General features: G+C 37.9%; 1 protein-coding gene across 2 annotated transcripts in view; it reads left to right on the top strand.

Annotated features, from left to right (window-relative positions):
• The first annotated feature begins 14292 nt into the window (after positions 1 to 14292).
• LOC117411332 (sodium/potassium-transporting ATPase subunit beta-1-interacting protein 2-like) overlaps positions 14293 to 25949 on the top strand; it is a 212119-nt gene continuing 200462 nt past the window's right edge. The window contains exon 1 of one of the 2 annotated variants that reach the window (XM_059025112.1): positions 14293 to 15382. In XM_059025112.1, coding sequence (XP_058881095.1) covers positions 15329 to 15382 — 54 coding nt within the window. In that variant the 5' untranslated portion in view covers positions 14293 to 15328. The remainder of the gene's footprint in view (positions 15383 to 25949) is intronic. The other variant, XM_059025111.1, reaches the window with a different exon arrangement.

Here is a 25949-nt window from a genome sequence, read left to right on the forward strand (position 1 = left end):
ATTTCTTCAGCCATTCATTTTGTTCATTCACTGTTTTAGATGCAATGATGTGTGAGTTTTCAGGATTCTCAATTAATAAGAAAAACAGAAGTTTAGAATACAGTTACCACACCTTTGATACAATTTTTCTTCTCAGGACACTGTACTAGAAGCAAATGAATTACTGCTGGAAAGCTATGACAATTCATTGTATTATTCTATAAATACTGTTCTCCTTGATCAATCCATCACATACTGCACCTTAAAAGCATCCAAAGCACAGTGCAATGCACAGAAAGGCATTTTCACAATGATCAGCATCCATGGTAGGGTTTGCTTTGCTTAACCCCTACTGCATCTCTTGGGTGACCAATGTGGATTTAAGAGATGTTTAGACAGCTTTAACAGGTACAGTATGAAAGACAGTATGTATGCTTTTTTAATTTCTAAGAATTGCGGATTGATCCATTAATATTTAAAGAACTGTCCCCCTTATATTACTTTATTTTTTAAACCCAATTAGAATGCCCAGATTAGAATTCAGGGTAATACACTGAAGCAAGGTCACAAATAGCAGAAGATTTTTGTCTATGCTATTTTGGTTATACATACACTGCTGCACGTGGTTGGTAAAGCAAAACATTGCTATCTGAGGCCCAAAACAGACTCAAACAACGAGTATCATAATAAATCTTTTAGTGGTATTCAAATACTGCCACCTTTACAGTGGATGAGAATTACACTTAGGTTCTCTATTTCCTATAATAAATGACCTTGATATGAATGTTCTCTTATTGTACAACCTGACATACTGACCCCATGATTTCCCCTGGCCTCTACACTTCCTAATACAACACTTTTTTACTCGATTTAGGGTGATTTTAGCGTATGTCCCTTCGGAAGCATTTGGGTAAAATTATATGTACATTTAACTGTAATATTTCACATTGACATAAATCATTTTTTTTGTATGAGGCCTATTTTCAGCCATAAATAAACTTCTATTCTGGTATTACTTTATACTGTTGCTAGACTCTGAAGAGTACTATATATAGAAGTAGTTTTATGGAGTAATTGTGCAACACTTATATCAAAGATGCTTAATTAGGATTGAAAGCCAGACAGTAAAGAAAAAAAAGACACCAAAGTTTCTGTTAAGGAATTTATGTTTAAATAAAACAATTTAAAATGTCAAATTAATAACACCGTGTAACAATTTTTTTTTTTTTTTTCCTGGGTAGTAAGTGTTATTTCCTAATTGCTTATGCCTCAAAAGTATAGAAAATGGCTATTATTCCCCACAAACTTTGCTTTTGTGACCAGGACAGTGATATTTTGAAATTTACCTATTTTCCAGAACATTCCAGATAGATTCAGTGCTGAGTAAACTTGGAGTAACTTCTAGAACTTTCTAGAACTTTCTAGTAATATAAATAGTAGTATAAATACAGGGGCCTTAAGCCCACCAGTTCAGTTTAGTTCCAGCTGCCTAAGTGGATACATATCTGCATTTTTCTGAGATGGCATCAAGGTCATAGGAGACTTCAAAATGGTGGCATTCCTGATGGGTCTCGAAGGCGGTTTTACCAAGTTTCCCTGCTATCTTTGCCTTTGGGACAGCAGGGACACCAAGGCACACTACCACAGGCGGGACTGGCCACAGCGGACCGAGTTCTCTGTGGGGAGGAACAACGTCAAGTGGGAGCCACTGGTGGACCCCCGGAAGGTGCTGATGCCACTACTGCACATCAAAATGGGCCTTATGAAACAATTTGTCAGAGCTCTAAATAAGGAGTCGGCAGCCTTCAAGTACCTTCAAGACGTCTTCCCTAAGATGTCTGAGGCAAAGGTCAAAACCGGTGTCTTCGTCGGACCACAGATAAAGAAGATCCTGGAGTGCAATGAATTCCCCAAGAAGCTCACTAGTAAGGAGAAAGCGGCTTGGAACAGCTTTGTCGCAGTGTTTCGGGGCTTCCTGGGCAATCACAAGGCCGAAAACTATGTGGAGCTGGTTGAGACTCTGGTGAAGAACTACGGCACAATGGGCTGTAGGATGTCCCTCAAAGTCCATATCCTTGATGTTCATCTTGATAAATTCAAGGAGAACATGGGAGCGTACTCGGAGGAGCAAGGCGAGCGCTTCCACCAGGATATACTGGACTTTGAACGCCGCTACCAAGGACAGTATAACGAGAACATGATGGGAGACTACATTTGGGGGCTGATTCGTGAAAGTGATTTACAGTATAATCGTAAATCTCGAAAAACTACTCACTTCTAAATCTTTTGTAGTCATTTTTGTATTACTTTAGTATAAATACATGTTAATTTGGATTCATATGTTGTTTTTTTCTGACTTTATGTGAACGAAAAGACACAAATTCGCCCGTTTTCTCATTGGAAATAGGTAAATTTCAAAATATCACTGTCCTGATCACAAAAGCAAAGTTTGTGGGGAATAATAGCCATTTTCTATACTTTTGAGGCATAAGCAATTAGGAAATAACAATTACTACCCAGGAACAAAAATTGTGTTACATAGTGTAATAACAGGGAGACTATTATTTTGTTACTTGTACCAGAAGCCCTCTTTTTATTATTATTATTATTATTATTATGTATTTCTTAGCAGACGCCCTTATCCAGGGCGACTTACAATTGTTACAAGATTTCACATTATGCAGATATCACATTATTAAAAAGACAAATGTTTCACCCACAATCTTTATGTCTGATTGCAGCCTGTGACAAAGTGGTTAACAGTGTGCGGATGCAGGTGATCAATGAACAGACAGACAATTATAATCCAGGTGCAAAGTTGTTTAATGATTTGTATGTCCAGTGCCTGACGGCAAAACAAACAGTGAACAATAAATGAAGCTAAGTAATACAGCAGTGTGTATTACACAAAACACAAAACACATACACAATAACAGTTAGTGCGTGAATTAGTGCTTGTGGTGCAAATACAGTTTATTCGTGATACAAGTGCAGTGCTGTGCCCGTGCTGGCCCTTGTTAGCCGTCTACTAATAACGAGACAATTAGAGACAAACAACAAACACTCACGATACGTTTACACAAATCACAGGTCCTTCCAGGTTGTTCTCTAACCAAAATGAGGGAACAGATTACGTCACTTCATCCCCTATTTATACCGTCATTCATGACCCCTTGGCAAACGATTGCAGCCACTCCTCTAATCCGCGGCTGCCACAACATTTTCAAATACAAAACGGCACAAGGGCCAAACAAAAGGGTTTCAAAACATAACACAGGAACACGTAAATCAAAAGAAAACGAGTACATTCTCAGTTTCGCCAACTTTTTCCTAACTACGCTCCACTCTTATCCATGTGGAGCTGGGTTCTTATATAGCAGGTGGCTAGGAGTTAAAAAAACCCAATTGGCAATCACTTGTCTCCCAACCACCTGCATTCCACATGTGAAACAAACAATAAAATGACAAGACGGCTTTCACCAGTCTGCACACACAAATCATTAGAATACACAACCAATACAGATAGGTATATTATCAAAACAAAACAGCCCTAATTATAGTAAAACAAAAGAACAGTAATAATACAAATAATATAGTGCACGTTTATACAAAGGGACGGGGCTCCCCGTCACAGGCCACATAAACTCATGTCATATTTTAGAAATCGTCTTAACAACCATAACAATTTACAAACCATACCCATTTTTCTTCATGTTTACAAACCATTAATTCTATCGGAAATGCCCAGGGATGGTTTGTTTTTGTTCACAAAAGCTTCCCTTTCTAAGTTCTATTTTTTTTTTTAATTTCATGGTTAGCTCCAGTCTATCACAGACCCTCTTTCTAGTGTTAGTTAGAACGTATGAAATTATATACTTTTTAGTGCCTCTGAGGTTGACTATATTATATAAATTATAATATTCACATTCAAACATTACAGCAAAACAAACATCACAAAATATGCCCAGTAAACACATACAAATAATGATAATATTCCATCCCCATATTCATGCTGCTTATGAAGCATTTTAAATATGAACTGTGCTTGATGAATATTCAATGCTATATGAGGCTTAAACCAGAAAGGTCCTTAATTAGATACTCTTTAGAAAACGAGTGACTTATCTCATATATTGTAATCAGTGGGAACCTCCTTAGCATTGCAACCCTTTTACAAACCAATTTAGATAACCCAGTATAATTAGGGCAGATGAAAATGATTGTTAATGCATGAGTAGAATTATAAAAATTCACAACTGAAACCACAAGAGGGCACTCGATGACTCAGCTGGATTGGTCTGCAGATTTTATTACAGGACTTTTGCATTCATAAGCAGTAATTGTTTTATCAGCATGTGTGTGGGTGTAGTTTATGAGGCAGAAACTGTCTGCAAGAAATACATATAAAAGTTAGACTATACATTTTGTTTTACTGACATTGGAACCGTTAATCTGAGATGCACTGTATGCCCTCCGCAAACTAGATTACAGTAACTTTAAAATAATATTCAAGATCAGCGAGTGATAACAATCACGAGTGACCACCACATAGTGGTGTTTTGGATAGCCTTTTAATGTGGTTCCTCTTAATAGAGTTTCAATATGTGTTCCTACATCTCATAAGATGGCTGCATTGTATTATCAATGCCCCAAAATAAAAGTTCTTTGTTATCAGCAGACTTGCATGGATTACTCGGTCAAGATGAAACAATTATCATCAGGAAATATGCATTTGTAAGCCACATGGAATAAAATAATTATAATTTCTGAGAAATAGTCACTTTTCTTTTGGTAATTGCATGTCATACTTCTAATCAGTCCTACCTCTGGTTCTCATTTTGTTTTTTGGAAATACAGGAGTTAAATATACTACATACACTTCTACTCTTTAGTAAAACATACAATAACAGTTATACATATATGTATTTGTATACAGGTGTTAAATATTTCTTGAAATAAGCAAAATAAGATGTTGGCTTATTTAATACAAACGTTACATTTTACAGTAAAGAAAAATAAAAGGCCGGATAATTCAGATGTAACATGTGAACTGCTGATTCTGGCTGGTCATATTATATGCCATATGTTTTCTACACTACTTTCTCGCTACTTGATTAGGACTTTGCTGGCACTGGAAACACCCTACAATCTGTGTTGCCCTGAGTGACATCAAATTATAACATGAGACTTAAAGATGGTGTCTTTTGGGAAGGTTGATTAATGAAAACCATTGCAATAGGTTTCTTCCAGAAATATAGAGGTATCTCTTACTGTATCTGTGGCCGTGAATACTCCACACAATATATATTTTTCCCTTTTTAACATTTTAGAATACTAAAATAATTTATATTTCACTACTGCCCGATACAGGTATCAACAATCTAACAACTGAATACACCACTGCAAGAACTTGTTAAGTCTATTATTGCACAGCAAGTGTGACAGGGTAGAAACCCTGCACAGGTAAATAGTGTGGTTTTTGTGAGACTGTGAATAAAAAAATATATATTTTGAATTTGTCGCAGGGAGGAAGCTAAAATCTCATCTCTGCCAAATTCTGGTGCAGAATGTGGCTGGTGCCTAATTGATTAATTGAGGATCAATTAAGCCCAGTCACATGCTATAAAAGGAGAGCCAGTGCTTTTGTTTGGAGAGAGAGTTTGAGGAAAGAAGACTGAGTGTTTGGAGAAGTGATTATAGATGGAAAACTATTTGAAAAGGTATGTGTTTTTCTTTAGGTTCTGTTTATTATTACCTTGTTTCTTTTGTAAATGGAACCATTTTGCTATAGAGGTAAATGGATTAGCCCTCATTATATAGGGAAATCATTGTATAGTTAGAGCCTTTCGTGTCAAGGATTTTGTTTGTTTATAATTCTGTGTGAAAAGTATGATTTTGTTACTTTTTGGAGCTGCACTGACTGTACCAAAATAAACACGTGTGTGTTATTCTACTTCTGGTGTCATCTGTCTGTTTCTACCCACGCACATTGGTCCCTACTTAAAGGAAGCAGCTGCACTACTTCCCATCCACTAGGGGTGCACTTTCACACAAGTAACCGCTCGCTATTGCACAGCAATAACATTTCTTGCTTTTGACTTATAATTTCATACTTTCTAATACGCCTGTTTTTAAATTATGCATGAACTACCTACGACATCACAAGAACCACATAATACAATAAGAAACAGTGCAGGCAGTTTTTTTTTTAAATAAACAAGTTAATACTGTAGTAAACTGGACAACTGGGTGTTTAAATTATAAGTCAACAAACAGTGGTGCAAATTACATTGGCATAAAGGATTTTGATACAGCTATACAAATGTGTTTTGCTTAAGATCTGCATAGAAAAATTACCATCTTCAGTTTATCAGTACTCGTACAACTGTTTTCTGTTCCAACCTATTTAGCAGCTTAAGTTTTAAAATGATCCTTTATGACAGTCTCAAGCTCATCTACCCTTCCAGGCACTGGTACTCGCATCGTACCATGTGCTGTCTTCCTATTTTCACAATAATCGGATCCTTTTTTGAACAGCCTCCTCTACATATCCTATGCACTATACATGTTGCTGTTAATTTCCTGTTTATATCAAGTGCTGGTTGTATAAAATGTGTACTCATGACTATCTGATTATTGCTAATTATCAACACATATCCATGAAAGCACTACTGTATGTGTAATACAAATGGAATCCACAAGTTCATTTTTTTATGCTTGCCTGTGTTTGGACAATAAATGGCCATTTCCGCAACCAACCAGTTAAAATAAAACATTAATAAGTATATACTCCAGAGTATTGCTCCCACAGCATCAAAGAAGTAACATACACATTTTTCTTGGTGTCCAATTTAAAGAAGTTAAGAGCTAACAGTGGTGCATAAATTTGTTCAGGATCAATATATCCTAGTTTAGCTACTACAGATGCATGCTTTTTGTCATTTTCATTTGTGTGTATTTTCCTTTGCCTAAAAAACTAAATGGTTTATCCAATATAAATGGAAGCCATTTGACTACAAAATAGCTATTTAATGAATATAAATAAGGTATTCACGACATACCACAAAATGCCATTCTAACAGTTGAGATTTTACAGCAAGTACTAATGCATACCATATTGTACAACATTGTGCTTCTTCAGTATATAGTATTTGTCTAGTACTTGTCTGATATCTAACAGGCAATAACAAAGCTTTAAAACCCTGTTATAGCTGGTGCTGCAGCGATGTTAACCAAATGTTTAAAACAGTATATGCATATGAAATGCCTGCAGCAGGCCAGTCATCCTATAAGTAAGCTACATTCATAGAGTTCTCTTCCTTTTGGTATTTTGCATCCACATGCATAAATAATTTTAGAAAGTTGAGTGGAGAATAGCAAAAGACAATATCTACTATCAGTAATCAGTAATGCATGGTTTCAAACCTGACAACACTTTACATTGAGTGATGGGAATTCATATGCAGTTATAAACACAGCATTGTTTCCTATTGAATTTCACTGAATGAATTCAATGGTGAAGTAATACCAAATCTACGCTACACCTTTCTCCAATTCCACTTTTTTTTTTTACATTTCCCTTACTCTATATGGTATAGTAGTGTTTTAACAGGAGGAAGAAAACAGGAGAGACATGCTTGATCTTTGTTAAAATAATTATTTTATTCGGACGCTAACGTGAACCCGCCAGAGTCAACTACTCTGTCTGCTTTTTCAAACCTGGAACAACAGCACTTTTGGTGTCGCAAGTGCCTTTTTATACCTTCAGCTCTGCCCCTTATGCAGATGTGGGTACCAGAGCTGACACACATCCCATTGGCTCTCAGCCGCACACCAGAACCATTCCAACATTGTCTCTCTTTCTTTTCCTTCTGTGGGGGTGGATTAAGGGGTGGGCTGTCCCACATTGTGGCAAATCTACAAAGGGACGGAGAACTAACGACAGGCAGCTGGAGCACAGGTGGGCGACCAGAAGTACCGATCCTGGTGACAGTGCAGCGACGTTTGGCACAGGGGGAGCGTAGCGAAAGCTAGGGAGAGCAATTGTGCCTGCTGGTGCAATGACCTGGGAATCCGACCCAGCGACAACAGTGACGGGTGTCTGGGAGTTTAGGTTGAAGGACCTGTCGTGTAGGTGACAGAATGTGGCAGTGGAGGTGGTCTCCTCACCTCCTTGCCCTGTAAACCCCTCAACTCTTCCTTTAACACAAACGAAGGGGACAGCAATCCCTCCCCTTCTGGCTCTGGATATGAAAGAGCCTCCTCTTCCGACTTTGGAGGTGGCAAAAGCTCCAACTCCAATACAGGCAACTCCGGTTCCGGAAACAGCAACTCCGGTTTGGAGACCGTGGGACTTCCGCCTCTGGCTCTGCAGACTGCTGCAGCTCCCATCTCTCTCACTGTATGCAGTCGGCCTCTCGTTGCAGGCAGTTGGCCTCCTGCTGTGCAGCAGTCGACTGCGACAATGCTTTTTATCAGATTTTTTTTTATTTCTATAATTATTTAAATTTTTTGTTCCATGCTGAGTCCGTTGGGGCGCTCTTTTTCCCACTGCCACCATATTAGCAAAGCTTCTTTCTGCTTCGGCTCTTTTGCACCCTTTACACAGCAGACCCAGACACAGAACAGCACTTTTATTCCTACAGAATAAAACATAACAAAAAAGAAAAGCGTAGCTCCCACGTGGAGCTCTAGCTACATGTTTTCCCAAAAATAACTATTACAGGACTGCTAAGTAGTGTACCCATGTCAAACAGTTACTGGCCTTCCAACACACACTTGAAAAACATACACCACACAGTTGTATCTCCGTACACACAGTACTTGCAGTAACTCGCATCATCAGACACCTACTTCACAACACAGCCAAAGACAAGCTTTTATACACACCCACATTACATTAATTACAAACACTTAAACAATAATTAACTTAAAACGATCTCCAAGTGCACCCAGGTGAGTTCCATTTAGCGCTGAAGGCTTCTGGGTCTTTTAACCCTATGCACTACAAAATTACTACACACACATTGAATCCCCAACAAACACACAGTTGCAGTTGCCCTGTCACTTTATGTATGTGTATATATATATATATATATATATATATATATATATATATATATATATATATATACAGTGCCTTGCGAAAGTATTCGGCCCCCTTGAACTTTGCGACCTTTTGCCACATTTCAGGCTTCAAACATAAAGATATGAAACTGTAATTTTTTGTGAAGAATCAACAACAAGTGGGACACAATCATGAAGTGGAACGAAATTTATTGGATATTTCAAACTTTTTTAACAAATAAAAAACTGAAAAATTGGGCGTGCAAAATTATTCAGCCCCTTTACTTTCAGTGCAGCAACTCTCTCCAGAAGTTCAGTGAGGATCTCTGAATGATCCAGTGTTGACCTAAATGACTAATGATGATAAATAGAATCCACCTGTGTGTAATCAAGTCTCCGTATAAATGCACCTGCACTGTGATAGTCTCAGAGGTCCGTTTAAAGCGCAGAGAGCATCATGAAGAACAAGGAACACACCAGGCAGGTCCGAGATACTGTTGTGGAGAAGTTTAAAGCCGGATTTGGATACAAAAATATTTCCCAAGCTTTAAACATCCCAAGGAGCACTGTGCAAGCGATAATATTGAAATGGAAGGAGTATCAGACCACTGCAAATCTACCAAGACCTGGCCGTCCCTCTAAACTTTCAGCTCATACAAGGAGAAGACTGATCAGAGATGCAGCCAAGAGGCCCATGATCACTCTGGATGAACTGCAGAGATCTACAGCTGAGGTGGGAGACTCTGTCCATAGGACAACAATCAGTCGTATACTGCACAAATCTGGCCTTTATGGAAGAGTGGCAAGAAGAAAGCCATTTCTTAAAGATATCCATAAAAAGTGTCGTTTACAGTTTGCCACAAGCCACCTGGGAGACACACCAAACATGTGGAAGAAGGTGCTCTGGTCAGATGAAACCAAAATCGAACTTTTTGGCAACAATGCAAAACGTTATGTTTGGCGTAAAAGCAACACAGCTCATCACCCTGAACACACCATCCCCACTGTCAAACATGGTGGTGGCAGCATCATGGTTTGGGCCTGCTTTTCTTCAGCAGGGACAGGGAAGATGGTTAAAATTGATGGGAAGATGGATGGAGCCAAATGCAGGACCATTCTGGAAGAAAACCTGATGGAGTCTGCAAAAGACCTGAGACTGGGACGGAGATTTGTCTTCCAACAAGACAATGACCCAAAACATAAAGCAAAATCTACAATGGAATGGTTCACAAATAAACATATCCAGGTGTTAGAATGGCCAAGTCAAAGTCCAGACCTGAATCCAATCGAGAATCTGTGGAAAGAACTGAAAACTGCTGTTCACAAATGCTCTCCATCCAACCTCACTGAGCTCGAGCTGTTTTGCAAGGAGGAATGGGCAAAAATTTCAGTCTCTCGATGTGCAAAACTGATAGAGACATACCCCAAGCGACTTACAGCTGTAATTGCAGCAAAAGGTGGCGCTACAAAGTATTAACTTAAGGGGGCTGAATAATTTTGCACGCCCAATTTTTCAGTTTTTTATTTGTTAAAAAAGTTTGAAATATCCAATAAATTTCGTTCCACTTCATGATTGTGTCCCACTTGTTGTTGATTCTTCACAAAAAATTACAGTTTCATATCTTTATGTTTGAAGCCTGAAATGTGGCAAAAGGTCGCAAAGTTCAAGGGGGCCGAATACTTTCGCAAGGCACTGTATATGTATATATATATATAGTATGAGATAGAAATCACATGTTTCATGTGAAGGCCTGATTTTAGCTGACTGTGTATGAATATTTTGTTTTTAACCCTTGTGAAAATACAATAAAATTTCAATAGAGATTGTCCTGGTTAAATAAATCCAATTTAAATTTGAATTCCAGCAATTATTCATGTAAACTGTAACCTATTGTAAGGTCAGCCTCAATCCTCAGATGAAATAATGGCTGTTTGGATATTGATCACTAATGGCAAGAGGTCAGATGAGAGGAGTAATTGTTGTTCTTGATGAGTAGTAGGGATTTGTATGTAAATCCTTTAACCCCCAACAGTAATGTTAAATTCTGACCAGAAGAGGCAATATGAATGTTTTGATTAAGAGAAATTACCACCACGTCCAGTAAAGGTCACTGTGAAGCCAAATGGAGTATGACCTATATTAGATCAATAATTTATCACAAATATTTTTAAAAAGTCAATGTGATATAAGTCACATGTGTGTATTAATAACTAAAAAAAACAGCACTCCTCCTCTTTTATTTATTTATTTTACTTTAGCAGTTGACAATATTAATAAAAAAAAAATCTAATTAGCAAAAATATGAGCATTTTTTCTTTCAGGAGCTGGACCTATGTAACAATTCCTAAAATTAACTTAAAAATACATTGGAAAACATTTATACATTTAACCCCCTTGTTACCATAAAATGCTAAATGCCGAAAAGGAAACAAATACACCACTACTGGCTTTTGCTGGTACAGAATGTGTAAGTTTCCAGTAAAATACAGAGCAGCACTGTAGTTTTTTAATGAATATCTCATCAGCAGCCTAATGTACTGCACTTAAGACAACAGAAAGCAGCTATGACTCACCAAATACATTATGGGCTTAATTTGTCAATCTATTACCTGAGCTATAGAAGACCAAAAAGCTGAGAGATCCAAACATGTAAGTATACATACAGTACACTGACCAATGAGTTTTCCGAAACTCTAAATGTACTTTTCCCCAGAAGCAATCCTTCATAGCCTTTCCTGGTTATGTCACCATACCATACAGGGTGTGTTATACTCTATGTGAGTGACCAAAGTCCATCTTCATTATTCAAATGACTAAATAATTTAAACATGTTTTTTTAAGGATGGGTGACTTAATGGAATTACTTTCAGCTGGTTTCGCAGACCCCAATGAACACTAATCTTGGAATACATACAGCTGGTATCAGTCCCAAATTAGCACTAATGGTAACATTAGCTAGTCCAAGACTAGTGTTAATTGGGAACTATATAAATAATCATATCCTTTAGATACTTGTAGGGGAACCCGTATTGAATAGATCAACTCCTTAACTTTTTAATGAGATGATCGTTTATATGTTCTTTAATTTTTTTTCCAGCTCTTCATTGGAATCAATACATTTTCACTGCTCCCGTATCATTGGATGGAGCATATACTGTATTTCTTACACATTTTCTTTACTGTGAAAAGTCTTCAACAAGATCCCGTACGACATGGAGCAGCCCTGGCCTCAATGAGGAACTGCACCTACTGTTACTGTTAAGAGACCATGAAGCTTTCTTTGTTGGACAGGTGGAGGGCCCCTTTCCTACAGTACTCTATATGTAGTAAATATTTCCACTTACTGTACCTCCTTAAACTTCAGATATCAATCTACCACTTTTCACATACACTGCAACTGACCAAAAAAATAAATAAACAGAACAAGAAGGCAGCCTTCTCTTTTGCACTGAGGGGAGGGAGGGGGAGAGAGAGGAGAGATAAGAGGGGGGAGAGGAGGAGGAGGGAGGAGGGATAATCACTATCAGTGCCATTCAGTTACAGAAGAAAGAGTAGAAGTGCATCATCATCATCATCATCATAAAGTCAGTCTTGTTTCTTTACACATGGAAAGATGGCCGCAGCACAGACTGTTAGCTACAATCGCAGTCGTTTTTTGGTTTTTATTTTTTGCTTTGAAGGAAACTAGAGAGCTGATGGCAGTACACAGAAAATAATCGTAAACCAAAATCCAATATGGAATCATTGGGTAGAAAAAAAGAATTTGATAACCACAGTAAGGCAAAAAATAAAAAATTAATTCAGCAGCAATATCTAAATCTCTTGAAATGCATAATTTGTTAACTGAAGGATGTGACTGGTTTAAAATAACATTACAGGTACATAACAGTACTACTTTTAATATATGTAAAGGTTTAAACGGTGACTCTGGCCAGAATTAGAAACAAATGTGCATAGAATGAAAAACTTCATGGGAAATTTAGGTTATTGTAAGTTTTTTAATTATTGGAATTCATTTTTCCCAATGTTTCTGTCGGAGTGCATGCACTTTACGCAAATAAATATTTTTTTTATATCTGTGCTAGATTAAGACTAGTCCAAAAGTGGGAATAATGTATTGATTTTCTTGTTAGGCAAAAGATATACTGTACATGATAATACAATTAGACATACCTGTATATAGAGGTTGGCATGAATAAGGGAATTCACTATTTACAGTACACAAGATTGTACAGAAGAACCTGTTTCACCAGGTAAGGAAGGGGGTTAAATTGTACATTCATTATTATTTGTTTATTTAGCAGACGCCTTTATCCAAGGCGACTTACAGAGACTATGGTGTGTGAACTATGCATCAGCTGCAGAGTCACTTACAATTACGTCTCACCCGAAAGACGGAGCACAAGGAGGTTAAGTGACTTGCTCAGGGTCACACAATGAGTCAGTGGCTGAGGTGGGATTTGAACCGGGGACCTCCTGGTTACAAGCCCTTTCTTTAACCACTGGACCACACAGCCTCCTATTATGTGGTAAACAATGAAATATGTTTGCACTTTTATAAAAAAATAAATAAAAATAAAAATTGTACTTTTTAGGCTTCAGTATGTGTTTAATACATTTTTAAGAATGTATTTTAAAATAAAATAAAAAATGTGTGTAGGGGGCTAAGACAAGCCTTTTTTTCCTTTTTTTTAAATTAAATACCAATACAGCAACACAAAGGCAATATTTTTTGTAACCAAAGTACAGTACATAATTACTTTGGTCTTGTTTACTAAACTGTGTTGTGATGCCTGCATAAAGTGTACTCTGTCCAGGTTCACTGTTTGCAGAATAACTTGCAAAGTACAGCACATTTACTGGTTCACCTGTAATTGACATACCAAAAAAAAAAAAAAAATGTTGAACTGATGCAGCAAATAATACTTAACACAAAACTATGCTGCTTGTTAGAGTGTATAATACTGCTGGATATGTTTGTAAGAACTAAAAAATATTAAAGAACAGTACAGTGTACCATATAGTAATTATGCTGTAATAATAATAGTATAGGCATCAATTCCTACTAGTACTCATCCAAAAGAATACTTTAGATGCACACTGATGTGGGAGTAGAAATGTATCCATTGAACCCCCCCACCCCCCCAACACTTCCCCCGCTCCTGCAGCGATAAGCTGAATTTGGATGGGCAGTTCCTCAGCTGTGCGTTATATTGGTCGGTAATTAGGGACAGTAAACCCAGCCGTTTTCCCACTGAGAGAACACTGCGTGAGGTTTATCCAGTCCGTACCGTCAGATGACAGGTCTGGCTGCACTCTCACACAGTGAAAGGTGCCCCGCATATCTTGCATTTTTGTCAGCTGACGCTCTGTTTAAAATAAATTTTAAAAAAAACTACATAAAAGACGGAGCAAAGTAACTGAGGCAATTAATCTGTCCGATGGAAATGTTCAGCAGCATCTTATTTTCCAGAAGCACCCAGTTCAGCTTTGGCGATCCCAGACATGAGCTGGTATTTTCAGCTCTTTCGCTTTCTCCATCTCGGTGGCACGGTGCTTCTGATGATAGCGGCGAGGAGTCATACACCTAATTGAGGGTTAGCTGTATCCTGCCATCATTCTCACATGCTAAAGAAAAAAAAAATCTATTTCATCCAGCTGTCAGCAGGAGCGTCTATCTTTAGGAGGGAGGAGCGACAAATGCCCCCATATAACCGTAAACATAATACAAATCTTTGTTTCACTAACACACTGTATTGGAGAGATTGGCAACATTCTGTCTGGTGAAGAAAGAATTTGGACCTTTGTATGTTTTTAAACCTGACATTCTGCACTGGATCACTTTTTTGCAAGGAACGGATCTTTATCCACATCGTATTGGGATAAAGGGAAAATAAAAAAGGAAGACTTGTTATGTTTTGAAGAAACAGTGACTTTCTTTCCCTCTGTCTTACTTGTGATTAACTACAGCGAGACGCAGACGGCAACTAAGCCTGGCAAAGAATATTGGCTAGGGTATTGTATTTATAGAAGTTTGATGGTTTCCGCTGCTGCGTGGTTAAGGATTTGGAAAAGGGTGTAAAGCTATGCCGAGAAGAAGACAGGTTTTAATTGATGAATGTTTGGTATAGAGAAGGTCCTAGTGCACGTTGTTTGCACAGAGCGTTCAATTTCAAACAGATTGGTCTTACAGGTGTGTTTGTGGGATCAGAAGGCAAATTGGAACATTTGGAGTTACGGTGATTCACGTGGGACATTTAAGCCTGAGTAGAGCTTTTAACAATGGGCTGCTGCAGTGGAAGATGCACACTTGTCTTTATATGTGGAATGCAACTGGTAAGTAAATGTTTGCATTCCAGTTTCTATTTTGACTTGCTAAGGTCATTAACAACGACAGTAAATAACACAACTACACCGGCTCATTAACTTGTGGGGTATTTATTGTGAAATTGAAATTACACTGTAGATTTATTTTAGACTGTTCTGCTGTTAGGAATTCAAAGACTGGGTACAACGCTTTTAGCATCTTGCTTGCAATACAGTTCAATATATATATTCCATTTGCTTAATTTCTTAGATCTTCAGAAACATTTTGGACTGATAATATACTGTATTTAAAAACACAACTGGGCAGATTATGTTTGGTGGTTAGTACACAGAAAAAAATGTTTGCCCTAGGCACAAGCTTTTGGCTTTCCACCAATAGGAAAGCTATTTAGCAGGAAGAGGCACACAAAGACCTGCACACCCCAGAACAGAAATCACCCTAAGAACAAAATGGTCAAAAGAAGGTTAAAAGCCTAATTGTTAAAAACAGGAAATATTGTGCTGAAAAGACAATGTACTGTTTATATGCAACTGTTATTAATGAGTGCCACTTGTGAGGTGTCCTTGGTTGAATTTCTTCATGATTAGCAAACACCAATCAGTATCAAGTGGCTCTTAGGCTAGCTTTGTAGTGTGAATACAAAAGTCCAGACAGACTAAGATGTAAAATTCATAGCCAATTTTGTTCACTGGTTGGTGGGATACAGTACTGTATGCTTACATATAGCTTAATACCAATTCACCCTAAATGGGGTGGTCAGTTGTATTACCTTTGCATACTGTTCAGCCTTGAATACCCAGCTAACTCTATGCAACACAAGGAGTGTCTTAAACAATATTAATAGCTTCTCCCTGGAGGGGTTGTCAAATTAAATTAGACTTCACTGACAACGCTTTTAAATCAGGGATATAGGCTGTAACAATTCCGGGTATATGTGACAGTGGGAAATACATTGCAACCGTCCAAGGTTAAGCGTCTGTTTAGCTTTTAATGCTTATTTTGTTAAATGTTACTGAAATCTCATGAAGGCTTCCTGTTTTGCCACAATGGTAATTGGTGATGTGATAATCTGAGTGGCCAAGATTCTGTTCAGCCTGACAGTGGAGTGAGAACTGAGCAGTTCTCTTACCTTTCTGTAGTTCTTTATTGTGTGAAATTACATTGCAGTTTATTTAAGCTGAATATATTATACAATCTGATCTCTCCATTACAGCCACCAAAGGGACTGAATAGATGGTTTTAATAGATAGCTCATCATAACAGATTATTTCTTTGTATTTAAATCACGAACCATGAACTATCAATGTTAATTGAACAGGTTATTTGTCAGGATTACCAAGTGTATTTTATTGGAACAAATCTTTTTTTTCGAATAATTTACAGTTCTCGCTAACCAGGGTGCATTGGGACTCCAATCAACATCCATTTTGTTGCCATTTAACCTTCCTAAAAACTGTCCATTTGTATAGTACTTTTAACATCATTCTGGTAACCATATTGTCTCCTACTCACTGTATCCTGTGGGTCATACAGATCATTTTTTTTAACCTGATAGTTTTCTTGTTATGAATAAAAGACTAGATGAGGTTAGTGTACTTAGAATAAACATTCCGATTTTGTGACTCTGGATATGATTTTGTAATGTTAAAAAAAAAAAAAAAAAAAAAAAATGAACCTCAATATTTGGTCAGTAGGTGACTTAACCTGGCTGTCGGATCCTATTCAGACTATCCACACATTGTTAGGATGACTGTGTAATCATCAAGCTAAAATACTGCACAGTATTTGGTTTAGTAATAACTTGGGATGTGATGTAAACTTGTAGGTTATTTCACATGATTGGAAATAGTCTTATTTTAAGTAATCTGAATTTATCAGTTTTGAAGACATACGGAACAGCACATGCATTTCGGTTGCGATAGAAAAAAGAACATCATATAAACCACTTCATTAAAGATTGATTCTTTGTCATTGTCCTTCAGTGTATGCAGTTTCCTGGACAATGGGATCAAATAGTCAGTATCACATATTGGTCCAGGTTCTGTAAGATCACAGAGATAACAGGCATGTTCTCCCATGAGTCATCTGTCAAGATGATCCCACAGATGCTCCATTTGTTTAATGAACTGCAAACTTGGAATTGCACCACATGAAAAGGAATACGGCACTAGGAGTGGTAATGAGCAAACCAATATAAAAATGAAGCATTCCCAAGATACAGGTGCTGCTTTTATAATACTGTAAACTGTGTTTGACACCAAGTTTCAGTAAACGGTTTTAGTCATGAGTGGTGGTTTTGTACAATATTCAGTGGGATTTCATTCACTGGACGCCTAAAGGGCGTGAAAATAAAGAAAGGCATTGAGGGGCAACGAGCTTGAAGCATGCCAGTGCTTGAGTGACAATAGTGTTAGACATAGGACAGGCTGGACAGATCCCTGTACTCAAAGGACCGGGTCAGGCAGCATCCTCTGTCTACTGAGCGGCTTGAGACGAGTAAGGGCCAGGACAAGACATACAAACGTGACACTCTGAACTCTCATCGAGGAGGATGAGGGACAGAACATACGAAAGATGAAGCTCTCAAGTCCAGGCCGGGTCAGGCAGCATCCTCTGGCTGCTGGGCGACAAGGAGAATGAGACATAGAGGACAAAAGGACAGATCCCGATCACTACTCAGGCAGCATTGGCTGGCAGCTGGGTGGCGTGGAGAGTTAGGGAAAGAAGTGTCTTGGGTCCGTATAGGAGAGACGAAGGAAGAGACCCCCCCCCCCCCCCCCGTGCGGGGCCCAACTCGGTGGGTGGGGGACTCGGCCTGCCTCAGCGGGAGCAGAAAGGTGCTTGGACCTAGAAAAGAAACTAGGGAGAGTGATAGCAGGTTGTGGCCTCCATGAGGCTAGCGCATAAGCTGCGAAAGTATAGATGTGGCCGGGGGTCCCCTCTGACCGGCGAGGAGTGAGACTCACTTCTCCCCCAGAGGGATCCCTGTGCGGATTGTGCAGTATTAGACAAGGAGCGGAGGAGGAGGACAAAAAACAAACACAAGACAAAGAGAGGAAGTAGTGCTAGGTTAATATAGGAAAAAGGGGGAGATTGACGGGCGGAGCTGCCAAACGGAACTCCCGGCACCGCCCTGGCCACGCCCCTTGACTGACGTGGCGAGCACTGCGCGAGGCTATTTAGAGATGACTAGAAGTGAGCTGCCCCCCTCCACCCGGATGTGATTGAGCTGGCTGATCACTCCCCCAGGCGGAGTGCGGCTGAGGAAAGCTAGAGTGGACAGCATAGAGAAATGAGGTAAACAGGGAAAAAACGCAGTGAGAACACTCTCTATGGCGTCCCCTGAATTACGCCTAAAGGCTAACATTTATTTTATTTTTAATCCATGTGAACCAGATATGCATTAGATATAAGGTTTATTTCTGTTGGGCTGATAAGTATGCTGGGTTACATTCAATTTAAAGAATTTGTCATACTATTTTTTTTTTTTTTTTTTAAACTGCAAGGTATTTAAATAAATTATTAGAAAGATCCCCCTCCAAGGCAGAGCTGAGGGACATTGCTTGGGCAGTGTCTGAAGAAGGTTACACTTTTTAGCAGTTTGTACTGCTCCGTGGATGAATTCTAGTCTCCAGTTTAGTCAATGTGGCATGACTGTTTCTAAAGGTTAATTGGTCCCCATGGCACCATTACAAATTATGACAACAGGCACACTAAAATACAGCATTTGACCTTAGTCTTTCAATAGTGAGTGTCCTTCATAGTACTGTAATAAACATTTACATTTGAAATATTTCACCTGCCCCCCCAACCCTAACCCTACCTCCCCCCCCCCCCCACACACACACGCACACAATTAATTTAATTGTAATAGTATTATTCCAATTGCATCTAGTTTTGTGCGCTTCTTAGACAAGCAAGAACAGTTCCAAGTTCATCCAAAGCCTCTGCCCTTTTGCTGCGTGTGCGCATGTGTCTTATGTTTAGAATACAATGTAACATACATTGTACTGTACTACATACTGTAATACAGTGCAAAGGCACTTCTAATACAAATGTACCACTGGCACTACAAACAGACAATTCCACACAACAGTTGTGCTAGTTGCTATTGTCAAGTTTTTAAATCTTATGAAATAGTCTACAACAGCCTAAAACTCCAACATTAGAAAGGCTAATGAATGTAATTGTATGCATTTTTTTTATAATGAAATTACATTAATTTAATTACTTGCAGAATTAATAGTTTTGCAAAATTTGCAAAAGAGTGTATATGAGATTCACAAAACACATTTTGGCAGGGAACAAAACTGATTTTAAAAGTAACCCCTTTTGTCCACTTTTGTACATGTTAAATGTTTTGGTCAGACTATCTTTTGCCTTTGTAATATACAAAACTGTTCAAGAAAAAGTAAATCCAATATTTGTCAGTTTTATTTGGACTATTTCATTTCTGTACTCGGCAGAAATGAGATGACTTCTAGCTCTTGACACCTGTCAGCTGCAGTATGTTTTAGTTTGTGTCAAGCAATTCTGCACAAATCCCTGATCCACTGCAAAACTGACAACAGAAAATGCATGCCATATAATTTGGTTGCTTTTACTGATGGTTTCACCTATGTTGCGCCACAGAAATGCTGTAGGATATAGCTGTCTTCTGATAATGGGTTATCACACCCAATACCAGCCTGGTGGATCAGTAAGACTTAAAGACCTCTTTATTAGGAACATCCCTCATTTCTTGGTGTGTCCCTCTTCAAATTGTGGTTACTATGTGGGAAAGGATAGCTAACACAAAGTTCCTGTAGTCTGTTCCATTCCATCCCTGCAGTGTTGGTTCACCTTGAGCTCAATCTCTTGTTTAGGAACTTACCTGTTCTAGAAACTGAGTGACTTCTAACAAACACTTCCTATATTTGATTAGCTGTTTCCAAGGCAATGGAACTGTTTTCCTAGGTATAATGGAGAGGGAGACCTCTAGAATATTTTGAAAACTTGCGTTTCTAGTAAAAAAAAAACATTGGTAGCAATTTACAGTTAATAAAAATTATCTAAAGTTCAGAAAATATACAACCGCTGCTTCTTCTCCACCAATCTCCACACTCCCATGTTTCAATGTTTTTGACTGTTTCAAACAACAAAGAAAACGCTGGATGGAAATGATTTAGAGCATATACTGCTGTGTTAGTAAAATGTTAATTGCTATCGCATATCCTTCTATTTCATCAACAAATTATTCAGCCCCTTTGAAAATAAACACGAAAAATGTGACTTGCATCTTGAGTGTCTACCCTGTCAGCTTCATCGGTGACTACAGAATCCTCCAAGGTACATTTGGTCAAAGAACTGAAGTTAAATTGTGTTTGCAGTCTGTAAGATGACAAGCAATGCCCATTTCAAATGAAATTTGCATTAAGCGCCTGGCTGTTTCACTTCAAAAATCATTTGCTTTTAGTATGTAGAACAAAGGGGACATTTTTAAATGTAAAGATTTTATTAAAATAAAGTGGAAGGTTATAGCATTATCATTTCCCCCTTTTCTTTATTAGCTTGTGGATTGTGTGTTCAGAAACATTCAAATGACTTAAAATAAAACAATGTAAAATGTTTTGGAAGGGTGATGTTGAGATTGTAACACTGCTATTTACTACAGTGAATAACCGATTCATCATATATGAATAGCAATTTTATTTCTCCGTGCAAATGGGGCTAAATTACTTGGAAGCCATTTGAAGCGATATAGTTATTTGTGGTGTATAAACAGTTTGATTTAATGTCAGTTGTAGTTGAACCACAAGCATTAAATACATTTTATATGGATTAAGACGTTTGAACTGATCAAACATTGACGTCATTGCCTGTTCATGGTAATGGGACAGATTGAGTTCTGAAGTTTGTGGTGGAGTCAATAATCCTATATATATATATATATATATATATATATATATATATATTTTTTTTTTTAATACCATTTTATTGTTGTTTTTTTCATTCCATATTCATTTTATGGCACACACGTTAATTGTATGTCTCTATCCTATTAAAGTTCTACCTTTTGTAGTTTCATCTTTATGTTGTGTGAACGGTAGTGCTGTTTTATAAGGTATCTGGCTTTAACTAGCTAGGTTAAACGTGAAAATGACCGCCCATCTCTGTCATGACATTTACTCTTGACATAACTCTTAGTAGCTAATCCATGTCAGAATCATTTTTCAGATGACTAGACATACAGAAAAATTAAACAACCTAGGCTTTAAAAAAATCTATTACAAAGTAAAGTTTGAATACAAATCTACTTGTGTTAAAAAGTCTTTAATGACTTTAATTAGGTCAGTACATAAAATGCATTATACAATAGGAAAAAAAATCAACGTAATGCTTATACAACAAAACCCCATAATGTGTTTACTTATGTATTCCCAAATGTGTTTTTACTGCAGGCTCTCATTACACTTCCTGCATTCCATTTTCTCCTGAGACGTATTTTGTAGTGGCAACCATAGCATAAACTCCATATTAGCTTGAACTGTGGCCTGGGAAGAGTCTTTGGAAACAGTTAATTTGTGGTAGCAGTGGCAGGGCTTTGAAGGGGTACTTGCTCCCACAACACACAAAACCTTCTTGACAAGTTTGGCCATATACTTTGTTAGCCACTGTAAAGTTTCCACCATTCCAGTGGATTAATCGTGCCGTTTTTATTATACACCCACACAAAACACATACACAAGTGCGTGAATTAGTGCTAGTGGTGCAAATACAATTATTGGTGATACAAGTGAAGTGCTGTTCCGGGTTTGTGCTGGCCTCTGGCGACACCTCCGGAATGTGTTAGCTGTCTAGTGATAGCAAACAACAAATAGACAAAACAAACACTCGCGATACGGATACACGAAACACAGGTTCTTCCAGGTCACTTTTCATAAACCAAAACGAAGGAACAGATTACAATTCTACGTCCCCTTTTTATGCTGTCACACATGACCCCTTGGTAAATGAGTGCAATCTCCAATCTGCGGCTGCCACATCGTTTACCTTCCGGGTCAATGCGTTCTTGCAATGGAGTCTCGCCTTCATCCAGACTGGCCGACCCTGGGAAAGAACTGTCAGACCAGCCCATCGAAAGAACTCTGTTCTCGCTGATTTCTGTAGAGAGCTCCATCCGAATAATCTGTTCGTGCAGCACTACATATTAGCATGAAAATAATTTTTATTGTTGTACTGTATCATTTGTAAAATAACAAGATATTTATTTTAATGCACATAGAAATAGAATGAACTGCAGACCATAATATAATAATATTCAGGATAATGGATGGATGTTATTTGAATTGCATCAATGTCGAAGTGCTTACTGCTTGTGTTTGCATTTTGCCTTTCTACATTCTGATTCTAATTGCAGTCTAATTTAAAAGATTCTCGTGTCGGCACAAAGGAAGTATGATGGACACACATTGTTTGTCTGACTCTGCTAAGTTGTCTGACTCTGCTAGATATGACTGAGACATCCACATTATCTTTATTGTTGCTATGAGTTAGCTTGCTTTGAGAAATTCAATGACATTCCTTTGACCAGCATAATCAATATAGCTTCAACGAAAAGAAATTCACCTCTTAAAGCAGAAGATGCATGGAGTAAGTCTTCACATGAAATCAATAAATCTATTAAAACATACTGATGGACCATGATGGTGGGGGGGAGCCCTTAGCAAAGCTAACTTTCCTATGGATTGTTAAATCTTTATGCCACTGGAAACTTGTCTGTTGCAGCAATTCATTGTTTTCCCCTGCAGGGGATGTGTATGTGTGTGTATATGTGTGTGTGTATATATATATATATATATATATATATATATATTATATATATAATATATAAAATCTATCCAGGGGTGTAGTGCCAGGGGGGTCGCGGGGGAGCGCGGCCCCCCCACTTCTCTTGGGCAGGGAGGGCACCGCTTCCGTACTTCACGTGTAGAATATTGAACTGTTCTGCTCCTATTAACATATGGAGATATACATGTGTATAGCCCATACAAATAAGCAAAGAATACAATAACCATAAGAAACCATTGAGAGATAAATAATGAAAAAAGTTTAAATATAGCGTGCCTGGTCTGGAAAAACAGGTGTGAGTAATGTAGAGAGGGAACCTGTATTAACGCTGTGCTAAGGTGTCAGCGTTTTACAATTATGTAATAATTGGAACAGTTTTTATTTTTAGATCCATATATAAGAAAAAATGCAGATAAAATAAGCTAAACATTTATTTAAAAGATAAAACTCAATCGCAACAAGCAAATAAAGGGTACCTGTGGCCTTTTTGTGGCATTTATTTATTTATTTTTTGCAAACGGATGCACTTCTGTTTCAAAACATCCGTCTCATTCGCTCTTAAGCGGCTGCAATAGGACAGTGAGACAAGCTGATTCTGGACCAAACCATTCAATATACGAGAAGGGGGAGTGGGGGAGTGTTAGGCATAAGATTAATAATAATAATGGCAGCGTTTTAATCATGTCTATATTAGTGTATGAAACTGGTTGTGAAAATATGTACAGTATTTGTGTATTTATTTATCTTTAATATAAATAGCTGTAAGTCTAGTTGCTTTACAATAATACCTCAATACCCGATTATCTTAATTGGTAATTGGTACACTTGTTAGCCCTTTCAAATACCGTAACTACTAGTGATAAACTGCGGTTCAGTGTATGGGGAAACGGAGACAGCAGGGGGCGTGGTAGGGTTGAGAGAGTGGGAGGGGGTAGATAATAGCGACCCCTCGCTTCTAAATATAGCACTACACCATTGTGTTATATATATATATATATATATAATATATATATATAAATAATATAATATATATATATATATATATATATATATATATATATAATATATATATAATCAGATACAGTGGATGTAACAGAGGCATCTGTACGTACAGCATGTACAAACAAGACTTATTTTTAAGTATGTAGGTGTGTGTGTGTCACAGTTTACATATTTATCTATAACTCAAGAACCACTTTCCCAAATATGGATATTCCTTTGTACAAATCCTTAGTGTATCCACATGTAGATAACATTACCTAATGTTGCACGAGTTATGGAACTTGATTTGTTGGTATAATTAAAGCTATATTATGAATTTATTAAATTCTATTTCCCGTGCCTTTTTCCTTTTGTTCAGTTTGGTAGAGAGTTTATATTTTGTTCAGTTTGGTAGAGAGACTGGAGTGTACAGTATATCCCATAACACTTTTTCTTGATAGTTGGGGTATGTCATCTTGTAGCTCCATAGAGAAAATCAGCTGACCTGCTTGTGTTATATTTGACCTCTTTGCCCCGATGTGGCGGAGTGTCCCGCCCCTATGTATTATTATTTGTATTTTTGTTTGCGGCGCGGGTAAAAGCGCCGCGTCTTTTATTATTATATTTAAAAACCCTGTGAGGATGCATGGCTGATCAGCTACTGATTATTTAACTAGCTGATAGTCATGCATCCTTACCAAACGCGTGCAGACTCTGGCCGAGGGATAATAAGATAATTAACTACTAGTTAATCCCTCGGCCAGAGTATATAAACCTGCAGCTCTCTGCACTTGATGTTGGGTGTACAGAGGAGAGTACGGGGAGCGGAGAGAGCGAGTCACATTTGGAAAAAACAATTGCTAAACTTACTTGTTTGTTTGTTGATTAGTTTGGCCCTCGTGCCCTTTTGTTTTGTGTTTTGTGTTTTGTTTAAATATTTTGTTTGTTAATAAATACGCTGAGTGCTACTGCACTCAGCTTCACCCGCCCATCCACTGTTTTGGTGTCAGTTACTTCCTGGTCCGTGACGTCATCCACCACCGCTGCGAGCCAGACTGTCACACCCGACCACAGCATTCATGGTTGGATGAAAGTCCTCAATACAGTGGAGCATGATACTGCTGTCAGTTTTCCAGGCGGTGAGACAAAAAGGCCAGGTTGACTTTAAACCTGCATTGCTACCAAAGATCGACATACTGTGTATACTCCACAATTATTCCTGTCAGTGCTGTTACAGATGTGCTTCATGTTTAATACTGGTGTGGATAAAGTTAACATATACTGGAACCTTTTAACTCAAATCTTCTGTTTTTCCTGTATATCTATTTTTGATTACAAATTAGATGACTTGGTGGTTTTGAAAAACATGGTAATTGTTTGATTATTTAAGTGATAAATTGTGTGATTGTTTGAATGGAAAAGTATGGAACCGTGGTGATTGGATTATTGATTATCGATCATCCCTGGCCATATGGTATAAAAGAGAACAAAGGTGTGTTTGTTTGGGAGTGGGGAGAGAGCTGAGAGTAGGGTGGGCGAACAGAGCATGATCGAGTTCATCCTCTATGAGAACAGCAGTGTGTGCGAATCGTAAATGCAGATGTTTGGAAATCAATGTAAAATTATCCCAGTAATCATCAGTTGCAAAACAAATATTTTTTATGAAAATATTATATAAAAGCTCACAAATATAATTATTTGGAGTGTACAATAAACCTAAATTACATTTGGCACAAAGAAATCATACTTTTCTGAGTGGATTTT

Source organism: Acipenser ruthenus, chromosome 6 (assembly GCF_902713425.1).
Source record: "Acipenser ruthenus chromosome 6, fAciRut3.2 maternal haplotype, whole genome shotgun sequence".
NCBI lineage: Eukaryota > Metazoa > Chordata > Actinopteri > Acipenseriformes > Acipenseridae > Acipenser > Acipenser ruthenus.